This window comes from Hyperolius riggenbachi, chromosome 9 (genome assembly GCF_040937935.1).
Source record: "Hyperolius riggenbachi isolate aHypRig1 chromosome 9, aHypRig1.pri, whole genome shotgun sequence".
NCBI classification, from domain to species: Eukaryota; Metazoa; Chordata; class Amphibia; order Anura; family Hyperoliidae; genus Hyperolius; species Hyperolius riggenbachi.
In genome coordinates, this window is record NC_090654.1 from 170,966,578 (window position 1) to 170,991,736 (window position 25,159).

The 25,159-nt window shown below is 44.2% G+C and overlaps 1 protein-coding gene across 4 annotated transcripts in view; it reads right to left on the minus strand.

The window, feature by feature from the left end:
* The window catches only part of WNT5A (Wnt family member 5A), an 82,702-nt gene extending 58,950 nt beyond the window's left edge, over nt 1-23,752 (minus strand). The window contains exon 1 of one of the 4 annotated variants that reach the window (XM_068251735.1): nt 23,698-23,752. Coding sequence is in view for 1 of the 4 variants with exons in the window: in XM_068251733.1 (XP_068107834.1) it covers nt 5,597-5,605 (9 nt within the window). In the remaining 3 variants the exon portion in view is untranslated. Of the gene's footprint in view, nt 1-171; nt 182-413; nt 435-5,596; nt 6,419-23,697 lie in introns of those variants that run through there. The other 3 variants (XM_068251733.1, XM_068251739.1, XM_068251737.1) reach the window with 3 other exon arrangements.
* Nucleotides 23,753-25,159: the final 1,407 nt, after the last annotated feature.

The following is a 25,159-nucleotide window of genomic DNA, read 5'->3' on the forward strand; positions in this document are numbered from 1 at the left end:
TTTCATATATGCTTTGCAGTTACTTTCTTCTTCCTCAGTTTTCACCTTGTATTGTCATACTTTATTTGAATAAATATAATTAAAACGCAGACATTCCCAATAGCCCCACACCTAGAGGAGACCCTATCTAAGCATTATCAGCCCAGGAACAAAGGCCCAGGACTCTCCTACCTCAACTGGGCATACATGTCCAGAGAATAGAGGGATATCTCTCCAATGCAGTCCTATACTGACCTATACACACGTAATCGCTGTCTCTGGGGAAGCTACACTAATGTCGCAGCCGAGCTGATCCTCTGTCCATTCCTCTGCATGGCATGGCTGGGGGAAAAGCATTGGCTACACTATATACACAAATAAGACCTCAGCCCCACAATAGAAGCTCGCTACAGCAGTGATGAGGACCGAATTACCTATCCGTCCTGCTGGGAAATAAAGGGACCAGGAGGATGCAGCAAAGAGATAATGCTTTATTACACTCTACACCATTCATTTATTAACTGTATAAAAACACGCCCATCCTAGAGTGTAATAACGTGATTATCACACAATCCTGCTGCTACATGGAGGAGATCTCACGCGAGCTTCCCTCTGGAAATTACAGCAGAGAAGTTATTGTGTATTAGTTATGCTCTACTCTGCACTAATTGTTTTTACATATAACATTTGTGTGTACTATATTTCCACAGCCTCAAATGCAAAATCAGCCCAGCGATGTGTGGTATAACATCCTTTAATACATTTTATATCAATTAGGTGGGTTTCTGTTTAACCTTCGCGTGCCTAGACTGTACACCCAGCTGTGAAATGAAGACAGCTAGAGGAAGGGAAATTTTCCCTGCATCACCTGTATAGTGATTGCAGTGTGCAGGAAGATAGCACTCCCCGTGCAATTTACTTTTCTCCTCAGTATTCTCATAGGAGATCATTTTTCATCTTTTTTTTTTAATATAATTTTTTTTAGCACTCTGCAATTGAAAAAGTACTAAAATGTAAGGTGAACAAATACTGTCAAAATTATCCTGCAAATGTTCCTGCTTACTGGTGGCTTAAAGTTAATTTTATTGATGAGATGTTAAAATATCACATAGGAGGGGGAAAAAAAATCGAAAAAAGTGAACTGCATACATACATTTTAAGGAATTATTCGGTGATATTAGCAGTTTACAGGCTTTTATGAGCCCCGGCTGAACACAAAATCTTAGGTCACATTGTACCTTCTAAACTAACCCAGTTTTCCTTATGAATGATAAAACCACATTTGCCTGATTCTCCAGAGTCTGATCTTTGAATATATGTATTTTGCACGTTGTTTACCAGCTGCTCATGGAAGGATTTATTTTTCTCTGGCAATCAGTTTGCTTAGAAAACGACTGACTCTGAAAGCATTTTACACATTTAGCAGCAACTTCCAGTGAATTAATAGAGGTTAGCTGATCGAATTCAAGAAACAATCAATCATAAGAATGCACTATACTGTAAATTATACACGATTCAAAAATACAATTTTCATAGAATGGGTGAAAATATGGTCTTTTTTTCTTATTATTTTAACCGGTGGTATTTATGAGTTTCAGTGGAGCGGTGTTTTGCCTTTATCCTGTAAATGTTGAACCCTGAAATACTCGCTTCGGGGATTTCTTCCCCATTTCAGTCCAATGCAGAACTTTTAGGTGTTCGATTACAACCTCAGGTCTGTCGTTTAAACGCTAGGGGGCGCCCCATGCGCACTGTGAAGCCTGCAGCACACGGAGAAAAGGTGTATTCATTTCTTCTCGGGGAGGGGCAGAGGAGGAGGTTGGGGTACTTGTCAAAATAAAAAAGCCTACCGGAAATTTATGGTCACAAGAAACCTATGTGGACATTAAGCGACTTCAGGTGACTAAGCAAAGCTGGGTTGATGAAAGGTAAAGCCACTCACCGGAGCTTGGTGTGGGCTGGATCCTGGCACTCAAGAGCCAGAGATGACCAGGCTGTATTTAATCATCTATATTGTGCACAGTGGCAGAGAGAGATCTAGATAGATAGATAGATAGATATTCCATAGCACAACTGCAATCGAAGTATCTGCTCCAAAATAGTCCTTACAGAGTGTCTGGTCTATATTGCATGGGGATATTTGGAGGCACTGAGACACAATCCAGGCCTTCCTGCAGCTGAAAACATTATCACAAGGTGTCCCCAGTCCACTTAGTGAGATACTGGCCAGGGCCACCAGCGCTAAGTGTGCGATCACATTCCCACTGACACTCCTGGGAGGGTTCCTGCAGTGAGGAGATTACCTATCAGTTGAAAATCATTAACAAGTTCAACTAGACCTCAGGCTGTGTTTATGCAGCTCACAGCCAAAAGTACTCTAGTATATGCTACCTTGCCACCATGGCCTGGCCTGCTACAGCGTGAGCCTTTAAATAATCATGACGCCAGGCATATGGCCCTTTTCCACCAGCGCGTTTGCGCTGGCTGAATCGCAAAACCGCAAACCGCTAGCAATTTTACAATCGCTACGGTTTGCTTTTTAACATAGGAATCGCGGTAGGTCATTTCCACTACCGCGATTCGCTTTTGTCGGGAACGCGAACGCACGGCGGAGCGATAATTGCCGCGATTGTGCTATGCAGTGCATAGCAAAATCGCGGCCGCAAACGTCGGGGGAATTGCCGGTTTTGCGATTCAGCAATCGCTAGCGTTCAGCATGAACGCTAGCGATTGTAGGTGGAAAAGGGCCCGTCATTTTAGAAGTCTAATAGATGCAAAAATGAAGGGTATAGGAAATCAATTAAACGTTGGCTATTTTAATGCATATTGTCGGTTGATGATGAATATCACCATGAATTAGTTCCATTTACGCATTTCAAGTAGTGCTGGATAAACTGTAAAAGTAACAGTTTTTGCCAGTAGAGGGCAGCATACGTCACAGTTTGCAGAAAGTGCAACTCTTTCAGAATTCACCTTTCTGCAGCATGCAAGTTCTTAGTTTTTTCCAAGTGTAAAGTACTAATGACCTAGTCACAGACTCGACCACCTGTTGGTCTTTGGGGTTAGGCTGGACATACAATTACCATTTTCTGGCCAATTGAACCACTTTGATGGAATCTACAAGGAATCCATTATCCCGAACATTCCAAAATCAATTTACTTTTGATCAACTCCAAGCAACTTATTGATTACGAATTACCAGGCATTTTGGAAAATCTCTGAGCAGCTGGAGGGGAGAGATACTGTAGGGGATCAACAGCAACAAAGTACTGTACAAGCAGAGGCGGGACAAGGTCCTTCAGCACCCAAGGCTGAGACACCAAAGTGCGCCCCCCCATCCCTGCCACCCCAGCTGTCACACACTGATTGCTATTAGACTAATAGGTGCCCCAAGGCCCCCAACCTCCCCAACAGCTTAATCTCTAGTTATCTGTCTTGCAGTCATTGTCATGTATCCCCTTTTCTTATTTCTTTCTGCTTCAAACACAATTGGGAATGACAGCTGAATGAATTGTGCGCCCCCTCCTACACTGCGCCCTGAGGCTGGAGCCTCTCCAGCCTCTGCCTCGGCCCGGCCCTGTGTACAACACTAATAGTTTGATCAATCTAGGAATACTCCTGACATCAAATCAAGATCAGGTGAGCATGGTGGTAAAGTCACTAACTACTCGCTGGCCTTTTCAATCAAGGAGTTTGAAAAGATTGCTTGTTAAATCAAATCATTATCAACCCTTGTATGTCTAGCATTAGTCAACATGCATTATGTTTATGAGGAGCTTAGGTCGCAGGTTTGCAGTACATTTTTTATCCTCACAAATGGGCTTGGAAAACCTGGAAGCTTCATCCTGCCCCATTCACCAACTCCAGCCTCCTTAGATGTGAGTAGTTTTGGGAAACACGTGCAATAAAACAGCCGGACACCTCAAGCCATTGTCTGCATTATGTGCTCTGTCTGTAAGGGAGGAGAACCTGGCTTGAAACTTAGGTGTAAAGTAGGGCCAGCTTGTCTGCACACTTCCATGTGTTCTCTAGGAACTTGTAATGGCACACAATAACCTCCAAGAGACCACTGTCCTTTACTACACTTGAGACCAAAAGGTTTTTTAATACTAAATCTTACAAGAGGCAATGTCAGACCATACTGAACTTGGGCATTTGATCATGTCCTTTAAGATGACAACTACATATTGATTTAGGTTCAACTAATTTTATATTCGATAATTTTTCTTAGTCTTATCGAACATGGTGAACAAAAGTGAATTGATCACTGTATCATACATACAATAAATTCTATGGTGATAATTACTCAAACAGGAGAAAGTGAAATGAACATAAGCTTATAAGCTCATAATTTATTATTCAAACCAGAATCCATAGAGATATCTCAAAATACATTTTCTTGTATGGCCCATGGAAATTAAGTTTTCCAACATCACCAGTGGAGGTTCTTTCATTTCTACACTCAGCATCATTCAGTTCATAATTTTGCCTTTAACTTTTTTTTTTTTTTTTAATAAGGAGGGCTTTCTGGTTTCTTTTAGCCCCCTATATTCCCATATTCCCCTAGTGGTTCTGGGTCACTGAGCTATCTAGTATCTTGGTACTTTTCAGTTAATAAAGTTCAGAAATGTATTATAGGCTTTTTTTTTTGGGGGGGGGGGGGGGGGAAATCAAAGAAATGATAAAATGGCCAGCTTGATTGTATGAGACATTGACCTTTGTATGGGCAGTCTTCATTGGTTTATTGATGCCAGAAATGTGGGACAATTCCTGAGGTTCACAGATGAGTGTGAAGTCATTCAGTCCTTGCATGTTCAGCCACTTTGCTTTGTTCAATGTAATGTCAGCTTTTTTTTTGGGGGGGGGGGGGGTTGTTTTAAGGAACCAACTTTCCTGGCTGGCGTTGTGCTTCTTGTTACATCTGAAACTCACCAAGTTCTAGCTCTTTAGGAAGAAACCACAAACCCACTTTTTAAAAAGGTATCCTATTGGGGGGGATATGCAAGGAATGAATCAAACAACCCCATGCGCTTTGTCTTTCAAAGTGGAACAAGTTGACTGTAACTCCAAATCCAGCCTGGGTTGATTTTTTTTTCCCTTTAAAGGGATATTCATTTTTATGGCCACCCAATACACTAAGGTATACAAAGCATGTGCTTTGTATAAAAGATAGAAAAAAAAAGTTGTCAAATCACACCATATCTGTGGATAGGACTTCAATCTCACTAGATTGCTTAATTTTCAGCAGGGCATTCCACATATTAAGTACACTGAAGCACTGACACATGTGCTTTGTGTTAGTTATAAAAAGAGTTACTAGAAACTATAGATCTGCAAATGAAGAACTCTCCTGCCTTTTCCTTTCTGGGTGCCCCCTAAAAATTAACAAAAATTTGGGTACACAGAAAGGAAACATATCCCAGGTGCTTAAAGAGTTGTAATACTGTCAGCATTACAGGAGATGTTCTAAAACTCCACCTCTCAGGTTCTCTTTGAAACACAAACCCTGGATGTCCCTGGAAAATGTTACTTGGGTGACAAGTGTTCTGAAGGAAAAACAAAAATCACATTCACGCAGCCAGAGCAGAAAATAGTTTGTCTGCAGTTTGGGACCCACCTTAACCATGGTCAGGACTTGTAGGACAATGTGATAATCCGAGTGGGGTAAATCCAAAATTGAACTTGAGCCTCAGCTAATGAAAGACCCCCCCTTGGAAGAACTTGGGCGAGGATTTATATTTAATCCCTGTGGGGGGTGCAAACGCCACACAGATTAAAGCAGGTTCCTTGTGGTGCAGAATAACCCAAATAATAGATCCTCTTTGTTATAGGAGGCTTTGACTTTGTGCCAAGCAGGACCCCTCTTCTCAGTTCTGGGGTCTGTCCAGAGTCAAGTGATAGACGTAACCAGGAGGGGGTTTGAGGGTCCCAAGGAAGCAGAGGCTGTTTATAAACTCCAATAAATTCCGAGAAATGAACGTGTGCACCCCAGATAGCAAGCCCCCCGGAGCTGTTCTTGGCCCCACAATGCAGTTTATTGTAAATGTATCCTGCTCACAACTAGTCCACAGTCCATCAGAATACTACAATCTGGATGTATTACAAGGGCGATCCTGAGCTTCTGGATCAGATGTTCAGTGTAAGGAGCCCTGAATTCAGAAGGCTCAGACAAAGCCAAGGTGTCATTTCAATAGTCTGGTTCTCATCCAGGGGTGCACAGGAGGGCTCCGGGGTGCCAGGCTTTAGCAATCCTATCTCCAGAGTAGCACAGGGCAGGGAGCGTGTAATCCTCCTCCGCCGCTGCCTTATTGATGATTCCTGAACAATCCTGGTGTGCAGCAGTGACAGTCAAGCTAGCAGGCACAGGAGGCTGCAGGGATCCGCTGTGAATAGGTGAGTGCTATGTAGCCCTGCGCTGCCCACTCTTCCTCCGGCTGCTGCTGCTCTGTGTGTAAAGTTTAGGCTGCCGAGGCTGGGAAAAACTTCAAGCCGGCGCATGCGCACTGTGCGGACCTATTGCAGGCTGGAAAGTTTAAGCTGTGTTACTCAATGCATTGTAACTGGTAATTATCTCTCCTTACTTTCTAAGGAATGACGGGTCTGCAGAGCAATCATAGGGGCATGCTCTGAAACAGAACCGTCCATTGCTCACAGCAGGGGGAGGGGGCAGAACTTGAATCTGGCTGCTGCAGGGCAAGCACATTCAAAGTGGAAGCGTGATCCTTTTGGTAGGGTAAAAATCGATATGTGTATGGCCAGCCTACAGACCTGTTCCCCTGAACCAATCTGTTCTGGGGAAATTGCATTACATTGGTAGAATCTAATCACAGTCATTGCACTTTCCACGAATGTGTCAGGTCAGTCAGCAATGTTACTGGAAGTGATGGCAAATTTGGGCTGAGCAGTTAATGTGTGACTCTGTACTGTATCCTCCAACACAAAACCATGCAGAGTGGCAAATTTGATTTGTTTTAAAGGACAACTAAAGTGAGAAGAATAGGAGGCTGCCATATTTATTTCCTTTTAAAGAAAACCTGTAATGAGGAAAACTTCGCCTGGGGGGGTACTCTCTTGGAGTGGGGGAAGCCTCCGGATCCTATTGAGGCTTCCCCCGTCCTTCTCGGCGGCGATAAAGCTCCCCGAACAGCGGGGATGTAAATATTTACCTTCCCGGCTCCATCGCAGGCGCAGTATCAGCTCTCAGCTCGGAGATAGGCGGAAATAGCCGATCGCTGTCGGGCCTCTACTGTGCAGGTGCATGTCGCCTGCGCAGTACAGCAGACCCGACAGAGATCGGCTATTTTTGCCTACCTTCTGTGCGGATAGCCGCAACCGTGTCCCCGCTGGAGCCAGGGAAGGTAAATAAATCAGCGCTTGCCAAGCTTGTCGAGGGAGGATTCGGGGGAGCCAGCGCTGGACTGCCTACAGCTGCAGGGGAGGGGGAAGCCTCATTGGGACCCTAAGGCTTCCCCCTCCCAAGGTGAGTACCCCTCAGGGGAACCTTTTTTTGTTACAGAGTCTCTTTAAACAATACCAGTTGCCTTGGCAGCCCTGCTGATCTATTTGACTGTAGTAGTGCCTGAATAACACCAGAAACAAGCATACAGCTAATTTTTCAGATCTGACAATAATGTCAGAAGCGCCTGGTCTGCACATGCTTGTTCAGGGACTATTGCTTAAAGAGACTGTAATCAGGGATGATTGGAAGAGGCGATTTCCGATTTTCACGGTAATTCCGCCTACCGTAATAACGAAATTCCACTACATTCCGGCGGTATTACGCGTTATTCAGCATTCCGACGATACAATTTCTGTAATGTTAAAAAAGATTTCCGTAAATTTCCAAGGTATTACTCACAGGCTCATTTGAAACATGGTTTATGAAACATCGTAGGCAGTCATTAGAATTTTTTGGGGGGAGCAGCAGGAGTTGGAGTAGGCTATGGGACCTAGAGGTGGTTTCACGGCAGTCATTACAATATTTGTAGGAGCAGCAGGAGAAGTTGTAGGCCATGGGACCTAGAGGTGGTTTCACAGCAGTCATTACAATTTTTTTTTTTTTTTTTTTTTGGGAGCAGCAGGAGTTGTCGTAGGCCATGGGACCTAGAAGTGGTTCCATGGCAGACATTACAATTTTTTTAGAACAGCAGGAGTAGTCATTGGCCAAAAGCATAGGGTTAGGAATATAATGTCGGAAAGCTGCAAAAGCTGCATTTTTATGATCTTACAATGCAAAAATATTCGATGATAGTGATAGGCAGCTGAGTTTGAGAGGGAGACCATTTGAGTCATTAAAAACAGCAAATTTGTAATTTAGTCTGTCTGATCTTCATCATGAATCAGTGAGAGGGGCCTTGTAATTATCACTGATCCATGACTTGTTCATTTTTATGAACGTTAGTATGTCCACATTTTCTGTGGACAGAAGGGTCCGGTGGTCGGTGACCACCCCACCTGCAGCACTAAATACTCGCTCAGAAAGAACACTGGAGGCGGGGCATGCAAAAACCTCCAGTGCATACTGACCCTAAGTAATCATTCACCATATGGGCCAGCTGCTGGCGGTGACTACTTTTCCCGCTGGTGGTGCTGCTGCTACAAGGTGTATCTGGCATTGGCTGATAAAATTCCTTCAACATACTCAGCAGGTTCACAGATTGGCTAATGGTGCTGCTGTTGGGAGTGGGACCACCAGACCTTTGCTGAGTATGATGAGGCTTGGGCCCGGGATACAGGTGCAGGAAATGCATCTTCTACCCAACGAAGAAGGGCATCCCGGATGTGGCTCATCCTGGCGTCTGCTTGGGAGGGGGGTATGAACTGCCACATTTTCCCCTTGCACCGGGGATCTAAGATGGTGGCCACCCACACGTCGAGCATTGATTTTAAAGTTTTAATCCGGGGGTCCTTACGGAGGCACTGGAGCATATGCGCAGCCATAGGGAAGAGATGTCTGCCAATAATCACCTCTTCTTGGCGGTCAGAACTGTCGTCATGCTACAGCTCCACATTAGAATCTTCTTCCCACCCTCGGACAATGGGCTCTTCTGCTTCCACAAGCTCTGCCTCTCCTTCCTCCTCATCCAGGACTTGAGCATGCTCACTCACTCCCCCACTTCACTGACCACTGTTCAGTAGGGCTTCCAACCCCTGTCCGAGCAGTTTCTCAAGAGCCTTGTCCAACATGAAGACAAGAGGGAGCACTTCTGATATGCTGCAGTGCTCCTCACTGACCAATTTTGTTGCCTGCTCAAACGGCTCCAGGACTTTACACACCTGTTCAATCAGCTGCCACTGGTCCCCAGTAATGTAGTCCAGTGACCCTGTTCTGAAGGAAGCTGTCTGAGACAGGTATAGCCTGACCGCCATTCGCTGCTCCCACAACCTCTCCAGCATGTGGAGGGTGGAGTTCCACTGCGACGGACAATCAGAAATAAGCCTGTGCACCGGCAGGCTATGGCGGTGCTACAGCAGTTTCAAGGACGCGGTGGCGGTTGCGGAGCGACGGATGTGGGCTGACACCTTTTCGTGCTGAGGCCACAGCGTCCTTCAACCCATCAAAAGTGCGTACAAACCTCCTGGACTATAAGGTTGAAGACATGGGCCAAGGAAGGTAAGTGGTGGTGCCTGTACACATTAATAATATTATAAATAGAAAAAGGTGTGACACACACACACACACACACACACACACACACACACCACACACACACACACACACACACACACACACACACACACACACACACACACACACACACACACACACACACACACACACACACACACACACACACACACACACACACACACACACACACACACACACACACACACACACACACACTTTTAAATGATAACATAAGTGTAAACGAAAATTTACTTGTTACAGCCTTAAAAGAGAAATTTAAAAACGGAAAAATAAGTAAAAGCTCCTATAAGCGAAATTTAAAAACGAAAAAATAAGTAAACCACAAAGTTAAAACGAACTTGTAAATGATATTTGTAATAAACCTTATTCTGTAAACGAAAACTTTTGTTAACCCGATCCCTGCAACCGCTATTTCTGGTGTGCCCTTTTTTCCTGTAGGGCGCCCAATAGCCGATATTTTGCATTGCAGTCTATTGCGGCGCCCTTTTTGTCCATTAGCCATATGCGCCCTTTTTTACTGGCCCGTCTGGAGGGTGATATTTTATACAGCATGGGGGTAATATGGTATGTACTGCAGGTCGTACTTTATATTGTACCTGGTGGTGGGGGTGATACTTGAGTGTGGGGTATTTAATACAGTATGTTAGATGAGATAGTGTAAGTTGTACTGGAGGATTCTTCATAACATTTGCATTGGCCAGTGTGCTCTGTACTGGGGAGAGGTACTTCATGGCGTATGTGTGGATACTTTATACTATATGGGAGGGAGGGGGCTGTTTGCCTTGTACTAATATTTGCTTGTTCCTTATACTATACATGAGGCAATGTGGTGTCTGTGCTTTGCAGGGGTCAGGGCACCACAGGAGCAAAGGCACCAAAGCAGCAGGCTAAACTGGTGTAGCATTTGCAAGCTTGCAAATGCTGCAATGTAGGGAGATCAGACGAGCACCTGACCACGGTACTCTGCTGCTAGCCGCCTGTGCAGCAGCCACCTTGCTCTCTGCATGTTTACATTGTGGCCGGCACCTATGGACTTGGGCAGCATGGGAGACGAAAGGAAAAGGAAGCTTCTGCACTGGAGATGAGTGGAGAAATGAGTGACACTGATGGCTGCTGCGGTGTAAAGGTGAGCTGGCTACCTATACAGAAAGGGGGGGGGGGTGAAGGAGGGATTAAGGGAGGGACAGGGAGGGCCCTTCTCGCTACCTATACTGGGGGAGGGGTCATCTCGCTACCTATACTGGGGGAGGGGTCATCTCGCTACCTATACTGAAGAGTGACAGTGGCCGTGGGCGGTAAAGAGTACAAATCCGGCCCTGGTGCTGTGTGAACAGGATACGTTATGTGTATAGGGGTTGATATGCTATCTGTTAGGGGCAGAGCCGGGACAAGATCCTCCAGCACCCAAGGCTGAGACACCAAAGTGCCCCCCCATTCATCACACACTGATTACTATTAGAGTAAGAGGTGTCCCAGGGCCCCCAACACCCTAATCTCTAGTTACCTGGCTTGCAGTCACTGCCATGTATCCCATTTTCTTATTTCTCTCTGCTACAAACACAATAGGGGAATGATAGCTGAGTGAGTTTTGCGCCCCCTCCTACACAGCGCCCTGAGGCTGGAGCCTCTCCTGCCTCTGCCTCGGCCCGGCCCTGGTTAGGGGGATGGGATACTTTGTACTGGAAAGTTATTGAGTAGCAGGTTGATTTGGTGAGTATGAATTGACAGCACCAGTACATCTGATACCATTGATTTGTGGTAGAGGGTGCATGGTTTGGACACTGCACACCGGATGATGACAATTTTTGAAAGAAGGTGTGTGGTTTAGGTGTGGTCGCTATGCTGATCAGATATGTTAAAGGCAAGCTGCTGCTGATACATGTTTTGTGTAAGGGGAGTGTGGATTCCATGCCAGGGAACAATCAAAGGGTGAGTATCGGTTAGAGTAAAGCTTGGTACACACTTTCAATGATGATTGGCCAATCACTGACCATCTCTATGTAGTAGGAGGGTCAATAAATATTGAATACATTGAGCAGATTTTTGTAGATAAACCCTCATACTACGTTACATAGTTACATAGTCATGTCAATTGAAAAAAGACATACATCCATTGAGCTCAACCAGAGAACAAAGTACAACACCAGCCTGCTCCCTCACATATCCCTGTTGATCCAGAGGAAGGCAAAAACCCTTACAAGGCATGGTCCAATTAGCCCCAAAAGGGAAAAAATTCCTTCCTGACTCCAGATGACAATCAGATAAAAATCCCTGGATCAACATCATTGGGCATTACCTAGTAATTGTAGCCACGGATGTCTTTCAACGCAAGGAAAGCATCTAAGTCCCCTTTAAATGCAGGTATAGAGTTTGCCATAACTACTTCCTGTGGCAATGCATTCCACATCTTAATCACTCTTACTGTGAAGAACCCTTTCCTAAATAAATGGCTAAAACGTTTTTCCTCCATGCGCAGATCATGTCCTCTAGTCCTTTGAGAAGGCCTAGGAACAAAAAGCTCATCCGCCAAGCTTTTATATTGCTCTCTGATGTATTTAATTAGATCCCCTCTAAGGCGTCTTTTCTCTAGACTAAATAAACCCAGTTTATCTAACCTTACATTGAGGTAATAACATTGGTCAGTTATTAACCAATCATAATTGAAAGTGTATACCAGGCTTTAGGCATCAAGAAGATATTAACATTAGGAGGTGGAGGTTAGCATTAGGAATTGAATTAGTTATCACGCTATTATTGCATTTTGATTTGATTATCAAAATACATGCAGTTTGCTTATTGTGAGGTCTCCGCTGCTGTAACGTAACCTGTGGTGTGGTATTCCTACTGGTGCAATCCAGTTCTCAGCGATTGGCAAATGCTCTGCATGATGCAATTTTGGTGTGATGCCATTCAGCCCACTTCAGGGAATTGCACCAAAAATCAAACACATACACAGAAAATGGTTGCTTTTTTTTCTGGTGTACTGAGTTATTTACTGTAGTGTTATAGGGCCTGAAGACATAACATTGGTAGATATGGGTGCCAAGGTTTCTGCCTATCAATGGATTAGTGCAGGTGTTCAAAATTAGACAAATTATGAACCCTATTGCCCTGTGCAGTTTATCCTGCAGCAAGGTGGGGATTTCTAGCAAGTCTCATAGTAACTGTATTCCCAACAAATTACAGAGACTACTGTTGCTATATGTCTGGGAAATAAGTAAAAATTGAGCTAACCTTCCATTTTGGAAATGCTTACCCAGCTGTATATGCAAAACTGAAATATATTTTTATAACATTAGATTGTGCAGCAGCTATGTGTACTTATAGGGATTAATTATTTGTATTTTGTTTATTAACAAAAGATTAATTTCTCTAGAAAAGATTTAGTTAGGTGAATAGACCAGATACAAGCAGGTAATAAACTGTCATATGTCACAGTTATGTAACTATGTATCACGTGGGTGCACAGCTGTGTCAGACAAGTCGATGAATAGTACAGGTGTATTTGAATTCTTTTGTATTGGCTCTGTTTCCTAAGATGACCTTGACTTTGGCTGGTAGCATTTGGCTCAGTATTATCTCTCCTCTTGTCACATATATGCAGGACTTCTGTTAGTCACAGACACAGACACAATCACCAGCCACCCAGGGAGACCAGACTGCAGACAACAGGATGTGTCCATCCTTCATAACATGCCCAGCGGCTGTACTTTCATTATTTTCCTTAGTGGCACTACTATCAAAGTACAGTGTGAAATTCAAACACCACTGTGGAAACATCCTTCCCTATCAATAAGTTTAGCCTTCCAATGCAAACAAAACACCTTCTACCAGCCAGAAGAGGGCAGATCTGGAGCCATAATGGGAGCAGTAGTTAGGAAAGCATACTGATAGCAGCACACACATGCTATTTGCTTTATATTGTGCTTGCACATTGTTATTAACCAGCTGTGCCCTGCATCATTGCAGGAGGAGAAAAGCACTGGCACTCAAGCTTCCACACTAACTGAAAACCCGCACCAAGAGTGTAACTACAGGGAAGCAGCCCCTGAAACCTGTCCTTAATCCAAGAGGTCCATCCTTCAGACCAGGTTTTTGTGGCTACAGTATGGGTGTGAAGATAATGATAGCAACGCTTGTTTGGCTGTGAGGGTCATCAAGGGTAGGAAAGGGTGTGAGCGTCATGGGCGACCCCATCACAGTTTTGCTGGAGGCGGGGCATGATTTGTATTCCCCCCCCCCCTTGAACCTCACCATACTTTTATAACAGCTAGAAGTCTACACGGATTTCTCCCCATCTGCAAAAGGCTATTATTACTTAATATTCTGGCGTATAAGACTACTTTTTTAACCCTTGAAAATTTTCTCAAAAGTCGGGGGTCGTCTTATATGCCGGGTGTCATTGATGCCAGATGATATGCAATGCATGTATGCGACATGCTGATGTTTACGTGTTGCTGATATGTGATGCGCGTGCACGATATGCTGATGTGTAATTACCGGGTGCTGGAGATTCAGTGGTCGCTTCATATGCTGGGGGGAAGCTCACCGCTCATGCTGCATGGTCTTGGACACCCAGTCCTGAGCTGGACATAGGCCTGTGCAGGCCGTGCAGCCGCACAAGGGCCCCATGTCCTCTAGGACCCATGCAATTGCACCAGTTAGGGCCTTATTATCCTCTAGGCTGTTTCACTCTGAAGCGCAAGAGAAACAGTAATAATAACTTGTACCCCAGTCATATACAAGTTTAAAATGTGTGCGACATTAATACAGCGCCTACAGAATGTGACATAGCTGCATGTACTTTTTGTCTTAATGGTGTTGTTTGGATCCAACCATGATCTGTTGGGGTCCGCTTCATTTATTCTGCACAGGGGCCGATCGTTGGCTTTGTCCGCCACTGGCAGGACACCCTACGGAGCTGGATCCATGGGAGGTATGTAATGTGCAGAGTTGCCGCAGATCTATCTAGCGGTATGATTTTTAGGGTCTAAAAGCGTGTGAAAAAGTTGCACCGCTTTCAGACACTAAAATCCGGAAATAATTATAACGCCAGGGAGGTTAAATCTGAAAGTGAACAAGTGTGAACCTTAAAGGGATACTGTAGGGGGGTCGGGGGAAAATGAGTTGAAGTTACCCGGGGCTTCTAATGGTCCCCCGCAGGCATCCTGCGCCCGTGCAGCCAGTCACCGATGCTCCGGCCCCGCCTCCGGTTCACTTCTGGAATTTCAGACTTTAAAGTCTGAAAACCACTGCGCCTGCGTTGCCGTGTCCTCGCTTCCCCTGATGTCACCAGGAGAGCACGGCGCAGGTACAGACCATACTGGGCCTGTGCAGTACGCTCCTGGTGCCATCAGCGAGAGTGAGGACACGGCAACGCAGGCGCAGTGGTTTTCAGACTTTAAAGTCGGAAATTCCAGAAGTGAACCGGAGGCGGGGCCGGAGCATTGGGGAGTGGCTGCGCAGGCACAGGATGTCTGTGGGGGACCATTAGAAGCCCCGGGTAACTTCAACTCATTTTCCCCCGACCCCCTACAGTATTCCTTTAACACAGTGCTCGCTAAGGCTTTAAAAGGAAATTGAAGTGAGAGGGTGCCCTAGTTATTTCCTTTTAAACAATGCACATTGCCTGGCTTTACTACTGAGCCTCTGCCTCTAATACTTTCAACCATAGACCTTGAACAAGCATATGCAGATCCAATGTTTGTGGCAAGATTAGCCACATGCTTGATTCAGGTGTGTGATTCAGGTACTACTACTGATGTGGAAATGATCAACTGGTCTGCCAGGCAAATGATATTGTTTAAAATTAAATATATGGCAGCTACAATATAGCTCTCACTTCAGATTCCCTTAATCCACTTGGTGTTCTGCTTCTTTCCAGATTTTAGGGTCTAAAAGTGGTGCAATTTTTTTTGCACCCTTTCAGACCCTAAAACCTGGAAATAATCATGCTGCCAGGGAGGTCTGCAGCAGTTCCAGAAATCACTCACCTCTCTGGCTCCAGCGCTGCAGTTTTCCCTCCATCCTCCGGGTGGCAATGCAGCTCTAAAGTGAGATTGCTGGCTGTCGTCATGATGAGTCAGTGATCTCACCAGGAGGAAGCAGAGCCTCGGAGGAGAGGAAGAAGAATAGCGGCCGACGTCGGGATCCCTGGGAGGTATATAGAAACACTCCCACTGCACGCATTGCTCTGCATATAGCCTCCAGCGGCTACCCCGAGCAGAGGTCAGGATTACCGCTCTGAGCTGCGATTTTCTTCCCCGACCCTAGCTCGGGAATACCGCCAAGGAGGTTAATTAGATCCTCATAAATCTGGCTTGCATGCAAGTGTGATGCAAATTCTATGCAGCAATGCACTTCCTGACAGTTTTAAACAATTGTTCAAAACAGACGCACCGGATGAAGATAAGATCATTGAAAAACTTTTAAAAAGGGAGGTAGTGGTGGACTTGCCTCCCACAAGTAGACTTGCAATCAGCGTTCACTGAAAAAAAATCTTTATTCAATAAGACTCCAATGTAATAGCAATGCGTTTCACGGGTAACATCCCGCTTCATCAGGCAGTGTAAGGAGCTTGTAAAGATCCAGACAGGTATGAGCAACTCTGCCTATAACTCTTACTTCAGATTCCTTTTAATTAGTTGCTAATAAATATGCTTCAGGGCAGCATTGAAATTCCTGACAATTTTGACTGGCTCCGTTCCAAGCTGCATACAAGCTGCATGCAAGCCAGAGTGAGTAGCATCTTGCTGATCATCTCTAGTTCTGTTGGTGTACAGTATGATCCCATTCAGTATTACTGGTGGCTGCCGGCCAGACCATATTCTAGTACACCACTGTGTAGTGCACCACTTTACACTGCTGTGGTTTATGCTTGTACAAAGCAGTAATGGTACCTTCCATATACATCTAACTTTATAGGTTAAAGTTAAACACATCGGAGTAAAAAAATTAGCAAAAATGAGCAACGCATCATTCCAATATCGTTTGAAAAAAATGTAACAAACAGCGGTTTTATTATGTAGAGGAAAAAAGGATCCACTCAACTAGTATAATAAAAGACAGATCTTTATTAAAAGTGAACATACTGGACATAGCAAATTAGCTCCGGCGACAATTCTCATGCCTACCAAACGGCTGTTATGACAGATCAAATTGGCAGATAATCTTTTCATAGTCAGCAGTGTGTACAAAGTGGTGAACGATTATTAAAGGACAACTGCAGTGAGAGGTATATGGAGGCTGCCATACTTATTTCTTAATACCAGTTCCCTCCCTGGCTGTCCTTCTGATCTTCTGCCTCCAATGCTTTTAACCATAGACCCTGAACAAGCATATGCAGACCAGATGCAGATATGGCAAGATTAGCTGCATGCGTGTTTCTAGTGTTATTCAGACACTACTGCAACCAAATAGATCAGCAGAACAGCCAGGCAACTGGTATTGTTTAAAAGAAAATAAATATGGTAGCCTCCATATCCCTCTTACTTCAGTTGTCCTTTAAACAATGTAAGCATGAAGTCTACAGGGCTTGTTGCATCGTTTAGCATTTTACCATATCACCCATTAACACATTTACATGGTCCACATCTTGTCTTGCAAATATGTTAAAAGATAGACTGTGGAGCGATCGTTCCTCAGTCGATTTACGCGACCTATCTTTCAGTGTGTACGTAGCTTCAGTGGTAGAAGTGATCTGGCAAATACAGCCTCAATATCTCGTGTCCCTGATGTTTAGCTCTACAGAGAAGTATTTATTGTGCGCAGGGATAGCCTGCAGGTGTGTTTCTGAACAGGAAAATAAACCAGAGTAGAGCTGCCCAGCACACATTTTATTGCTCAGGCATTTGAATTGGCCCTTTAGGAAGCTGCAAGCTGTTTGGTGTTAAGGGTCATTGCTGAAATCACTGAAATTAGAGGAAAATAGCACGGATCTGTCAATGAGACAACAGGCGCAATCACCTGAAATGCAGCACTCCATTGCCTCCCATCCCTAGTATGGACACTTTCAAGGTTGGCAGTATATAGGTGCCTGCCATAACTAGCCAGCAGGAGAAGATTATACAGGAATGTGTTGACAACCATAAACCATGCCTGAGCTCTTCTTTTGTTGTGCTGAAGCCAAGTACACACGCAAGATCGCTAGTTATTGTAAAACCTTATTTTAAGTACAGATGCCCTCCAATGTCATCATTCTCCTCTGAAGCAATGCCACAAGTAAGATCTTATCAGTAACTACTGTGAGCTGCAGCAGGACATTTGCTTCTCATCCCTATCGAAGCGGGAAATTGGGTGCTTGCTATCATAAGAAACTTGGATAGAGCCATTAGAAATGGAAGCTATAGTGTGAAATTTGGGCACCTGATAAATAGCAAATTTCACCAAAGCACACCCGATAACTAACTCTATAAATTTATAGTGGCCCCTATGGTAGCGCCCCAACATTATCATAATAGCGTTGGATTGGCAGCGGGATCGGTCAAGGTTGGGCATTGAGGGCTGGGTTTTTAAGGTTTAGGTATGGGGAAGATGATTAAGGTTAGGCGTGGGGTTTATTTTTAAGTTTTAGGCATGGGGAGATGGTTAAGGTTTAGGTGTGAGGGGGTTGCGGTTAAGGTTAGGCATCAGTAAGGGGAGGAGTTCTGTGTGAGAGTAGTGTTAGATTAATTTGTGGTAAACTTGTTTTTCAGGTGCATAACAATAGACCCTGCAAGGGATGCAGAAGGAGGGTGCCCGGGGGGGGGGGGGGGGGGGGAGAAGTTTCTTTTCCCTGTCCTGAGAGACTGACAACTAAAGGCACTTTCTGCTCTCTGCACAATTGTTCTAATGACTGCATCTGTTCAGTTACTGATAAGGAATCATACAACGTTTTGTAGACAAAGATTTGTAGACCGTCCCTATTCAGTGTGCACTGTGCAGCAGGCCCTTGTGTACAGCGCCCAGCCCCCAAACTCTCTACTCCTCCCCAAGTTTTGTGTATTGTAGTGATGCTGGAGAAGTCTGCAGAGCCAGTTCTATTCCATCAGCAATGGGCAGAGTGAGTGCAATAAGCTGAGGCTGGGAGCACACTCGTCTGTCAGTTTTTCTGTATGTGGTTTCTGCACACCATGTGCTTGATTCACAAAAACGTGATAATGCTTAACACGCCCACGCTAGCGGTTTGCACACATTATAAATCACGTAACAGTTTTCACGTAAATTTGCGTTTGCGCATGAAAACAGTTGTGCGCGTTGTAACGCACGCAAAACGCTAGCATAGGCATGATAAGCATTATCACGCTTTTGTGACTCAAGCCCCATGTGTGTCTGTATGTGTGAAAACATGCATGTTTTATCACAGAAGCTAAAGTAATTGATAGAGAAAATGCCTGCAGTGCTTCACTGCTGTCTTGTTTTTATCTGTATGGGGAAATCACCTTCAAATGTGCACTAGCCAATTGAATAACATTGGTTCTCAGTTTACCTGTGCAGAGAGCGAGGGGGGAAGGGGCCCCGTCCAGAGTTTTGCAAGGGGGGGAGGGCAATAATTGTTTTCTAATATTTTAGTATGATAACTGACAGTTTGGAAACATAGAATATCAGTAAACTTTACCAATATTCTACTAGCCAAAATTGGCTGCCCAAATTTCCTTTCATGCAGGGCCGAGGCAGAGGCAAGAGAGGCTCCAGCCTCAGGGCGCAGTGTAGGACGGGACACACAACTCAGCTATAATTCTCCTATTGAGTTTGAAGCAGAGAGAGAAATAAGAAAAGGAGATGCATGGCAGTGACTGCAAGCCAGATAACTGGAGATTAAGGTGTTGGGGGCCCTAGCAATCAGTGTGTGACGGCTGGGGTGGGAGGGACGGGGGGGCCACACTTTGGTGTTTTAACCTTGGTTGCTGGAGCACATTGTCTCTGCTCTGCTGTCATACGCGCCTCCCCACTCCCCTCACCATAAGATACAATGTTCTTCGGAGAGCCAAATACCTATAAACTGTACACTAAACAGGGAAGATTGTCAATTAAAGTGATCAGCAGAGATCACTTGGACTGATCTTTATCCTCTTTAGGAGGCCGTACACTGGTCGATTTTAGCCATCGATCGGTGGCCGATTCGACAGTTTTGATTGAATCTGCTAGAAATCGATGCAGCAGAAAGCATGGTCGATCAGCAGATTGATCGATTTCCGTCCGATTTTGATTGATTTGATCGATCGGTCCGGACGGAAAATCTGAGTCTAGGCCGATTGGCTGCTGGCAGCCGATCGATGGACCATAGGGTTGCATTGGATCGAATGGTGCTACACTGCATTTCGATCGAATTTCAATTGATTTCATTCTGAAATCTATTCAAAATTCGATTCCTACTGAGGGGCACACATCAGATACATTCCTTTCAGATTCAACCTGATAATCATCTGACAGAAATCTATCTGATGGACGAATCTGCTGCAAATCTATAAGTGTATGGCCACCTTCACCTGAAAGGGGTGATGTTCACATTCCATAAGACTTTGCTTACACAGGCAGTCTGAGCATGCATACTAACATAAAGAGAATTCTAAAGGCTTGCACACACGCTAGATTAAAGTTGGCTGATTATGCCCGCCTCAGGCGATAATCCGGCATGTGTACAGCAGCACCCCAACCGGCCAGTGATCCGCCAGGCAAATTATCGACCAATAACTTTGTTCTCGACGCTCACCCAGCCCATCGTGTAATGTCACGTCTCCGCCCCTCAGTCCGCACACTGCATCTGTACAGCCTTGGCCCAGCGATGTCCCCATAGAATCTACGCCTGTCGTGTGACGTCGATCCAGTACACATACGGGCCTTTAGACCAATCCGTTTTAAGCAAGTTGCAAACCTTTTACAGTCAAACCTTATATTCATATTTAATTAATTCACCCAAAACGTTAGTTAGCAATTGTTTTGGGTAACCATTAAAAAATAGCAACACCACTTTAGACACACTGATGGGCTGCTGCTGCTACTGTTCTGTTCTATGGAGAGTAGAGAGGGAAAGGACTATAAAAGAAATACAGTAATGGTCTGGTAAGAGCAATCAGGCAAGATCTAATACAGTGTGGGTTACCAAAGACAAAATAAACAAAAATAGGTACCGGAATGTAGCATACTGCAGGAACTTCCAATAGATCCGCAGTTTGTAATGTTCATTAGTCAATATTTAAGTAAAATTAAATTAATTTCACTCATTAGTATTGAGCTAAACTATATGAGCATAGGAGTGTTTATAAACAATGTTCAACAAAGAGTATAAGTGTACCACATTAGTACAAACATGCACACCACATATAACGTATATAAAATCATGGAACAAACCCTAAGGGCCCTTTTCCACCTGCAATCGCTAGCGTTCATGCTGAACGCTAGCGATTGCTGAATCGCAAAACCGGCGATTCCCCCGACGTTTGCGGCCGCGATTTTGCTATGCTATGCACTGCATAGCAAAATCGCGGCAATTATCACTCCGCCGCGCGTTCGCGTTCCCGACAAAAGCGAATCGCGGTAGTGGAAATGACCTACCGCGATTCCTATGTTAAAAAGCAAACAGTAGCGATTGTAAAATCGCTAGCGGTTTGCGGTTTTGCGATTCAGCCAGCGCAAACGCGCTGGTGGAAAAGGGCCCTTAGGGCCTGTTTCCACTTGTGCCGCACGCGTCAGCATTTCCGGGCCTGCGGGTACGCAGGCGAATCCCATCAGCCGTGCCATGCGCGGCTATGGGATTCGCAGCTTTCCGCACCATTTCGGATGGAGATGCCGGCCGAATCGCTAGCGCAAGCGATTCGGCCGCCTGCGCTATTCATCCCTATGGCAGAGTTTCCCCGCACGATTTGCCTGCGGGGAAACTCTGTGGATTCGGCTATGTCCACATTATAACCATTGTGTTGTGCATCCAGGAAAATAGGATTGCGTGGGGATGAAAGTTGCATGGCATATTCCCACTTAAAATCATAAATGTAATGAAAAAAATAATGATAAAATGTCTCAACTGTGCCATTGTACCAGACACAGTCTTAATGCTAATGGGATCTTTCCTAAAAAAAACCAAAAACAAACAAACAGATACTTCCTTACCTAAGAAGAGGGAAGGCTCTGGGCCACAATGAGCCTTCTCTCTCCTCTCCCAATGCTCTGGTACAGGCGGCAGCGCCTCCATTCAAATCCCCCGCCGTGTGGGACTTCAGGAGCCGAGTCCTCCCGAAGACAGGCAGTTCCATAATGCGCACGCGCAGTGCACAAGAGAGGGCGCTCGCGCGTTCGCAGTATGGAGCGGCCTGTCTTCGGGAGCCCGAGTGCTTCCGAAGACTTCCAAAGACTCCCTTTAGGCGGCGGAGACAGCAGCATTTGACCGAATTGGTTGAATGCTGCTACGGGGGAGCCAGTGCTATAACGAGGACCGGGAGAAGAGAGGGAAGGCTCTATAGGACCCAGAGCCTTCCCTCTCCTTAGGTAAGTATCTGTTTTTTGTTGTTGTTTTTTTTTAAGGTCGGTCCCCATTCACTTCAAGTGTTCATATAACAAGTAACCATCTGACCCCAATAACAAAAACATAATCTTGCAGCTGTATTCAACTTATTTTGGTATTAAGGTCAGTTGATCATTTGCATTGTGAACACAAATACTGTGTCTCCCTTTAGTACTCAAGATGGGCTACATTTTAGCATTGCAGGTGAGCTTTTTTTATGTATAATTTTTAATAAATGTATAATTTTTAGGCATCGGGTCCAGGTTTTTGTTGACATTATATAATGTGTACATTATGTAGTGTTATATTTATATGATTTTTTTTTTCTTGCCTGTAAACACTCCTATTTTAACTTCTTTATTGATTTGAAATTTCAATCTTTTAAAAATAATGGCCCAAATGTAATAAACTTTCTCCTAAGTTTTCTTCTAGGTGATATCTTCAAACCATGTCAATATAATGCCTTTTAAACCACCAGCAAGCAATAATTTTAAAAGTATTTTTTTCACCTACTTCGATACCTTTTCAATTGCAAAGTGCTGAGAGAGAAGACAAAATAATCTCATAGGAGAAAAATCATGAGAAAACGTTAATTGCCTATAAGCCATTGTATTAGGAGTGGCAACATTTTATAGCTCTCTAACGAGCTGCTTGGCTCATGTTATTTGAAACAGGATATGCCCTGAGTCAGGAGTTATCTGAAGAAACAAAATAAAATCGCTGGTTTCTTCCTTGGACAAACTGATTTTATAGATGACACAACAGGAGGTGTAGAACATCTTTAGAAAGTCCAGGTAGAAGACCACAAGAGAACATAAGTGATCCAACAAACTCAGAATAAACTTTCCAAAAATTGTGGTCCAGGTTTGCTGTGTCGTCTATGCTGTCCACCGTTTTCCGGCGTCATTTAACCTCAGTAAACAAACAGTGTTTATAGGAACGGAAAATGCTGTTTTTAACAGTCTTACCAATCCTGTTTTAAGCAGGCAATGTGGTATTCAAACATTTAGTGTGATAACTCATAAAGAAAGGAGGATGCTTTTATCTTATCCTAGTCCGGGAATCTCCTTTAATTAACGTTTACCAGCCACAACACATGATTACTGTAATACTATGGGTTGCTGCAAGTACTTAGTCAGTTAACAATTGGTGAACATGGCAAAATGCATCTTTAATTTGTAATATTCCATATGGTCTCCACGTGTTCCTAATTAAAACCAAAAACAGTGAATTTTTTTAAAAAAATTAATTTAGAACAAAACAAACTAACTGAAAGTTTGTTGCTTTAACCGCTAGCTAACCTGGAACAAAACTCTGCCTAAACATGATACATAAAATAAATATACAGTATATGATAAAAGAACACAACATATCTTTTAGACACATTCGTTTTAATATCCCAAATCCATGCAGCAATTTCTTCTTGTAATAATGTAGAATAGACCATATAAAAGAAATGGACATTAAATGGAAATGTCAGTTTGTAGGATGAAGTTGCAAAGCACAGGCTGCCTGTGATAGAGATATATCCGTGTAATGAGGGAGGGGGACTTCGAACAGAATGACAGGCTAGACTGGATAATGTACTTACTGTGTGGCCAGCAGGCTTTGTGCTGTCAGTCAGTGCAGCTTGGTCTTGCACTATCCTTGTCTCCTGAGTGTCCTCACAATACTGGGCACAGCATTTCTCTAATTACAGGTCTGACAAGGAGTGGTTCGCAGGTAATATCCCAGACCTCCGGAATTTGATTTCCCTCTGTGTATTAGAGGGATTAAATAGAACAACCGGTGTTACCTTATCATTATTCATGATGTCTACATATTTGTGTTTGTAGGTTATACAATTGGTTTACCACAAAACCCAAACTGCTCATCTGTTTACCTCACTGTCTGTCTGTAGGCCCCCAGGCTGAGGAAGATCACCTCATCTCCATTATTTGCATATTATCTAAACTACGTTCAAGTAATTTAACCCACATGATGCCTCAATGTTTAGCAATCATGTCTAATCTATGGAGAAGGCTAATTCCCATTGTACAGTTTAAGGTTCTGCATAGTACACAATGGGAGACATGTCTATAAAATGATCATGCCTTTGTGTGGCTGCTGTGGTGTGCAGTGTACAAAGCAATACACTTAGGAGATAGATCATGAGGATCACTATCACATGAACAAACCGCTAATCTTCTTACTTTCAGCTAGTGTCAGTTTGCTCTAGCATTGAAGTAGATCTGTCTCAACTCACAAATGACCACAGGAAATATACCTATAAAGGTGCCCATACACTCGTCAGATTGGCAGCAGACAGATAAGAAATGCATCTGATGATCTATCTGATGCGTTTTTAGAACATTTTTTACCAGGATAGAATTCCAATAGATTTCAGTTTGAAATCTGTTGAAATTCGATCTGATGGCATCTTTTTGCCATCAGATTTCCATTAAGGCCAATGCAAACTGATAAGCAATCTCATCAGATCGACCTAAATTTTCCACCCTGCTAGTTCGATGGAAATCCATCGAAATCGATCGAAATCGGCCGTCGATCGGTCGATTGGCCAACCGATTTGCGATCGATCGATCGATCGATCGATCGATCGCGATCGATCGGTCGGCCAGAAAATCGGCTGAGTGTATGGGCTGCTTAAGATGTTGAGGTGTGTTTGGTGCCCCAAGGACAATACCAACCAAGTTCTGTTACTGAGAACATCAGCTCGGCAAGTTGAAAAGCCTTCCCAGAATGCCATTGTTTTCTCTTTAATAACCTGGAACCGATAATGTCTGTCTACACTTTTTCTTCACCTCTTCATAGCGCTAACAGGGCAGATTTCTGTGAGGACCGGGGCGTCTCATTGAGTATGTCTGGATTTGGCGCATGAGCTATACAATTGCAGATACTCGGACACACATGATATACAGATTTCAGCAATACTTTCTTCTTTTACATATATTGGACAACCTTAACTATACTGTTGGTGCAATGTACCCTCCTAGCACCTAACTCTTACCCCCCCCCCCCCCCCACTATATGGCTGGAAGTGGTGCACAGTTGTG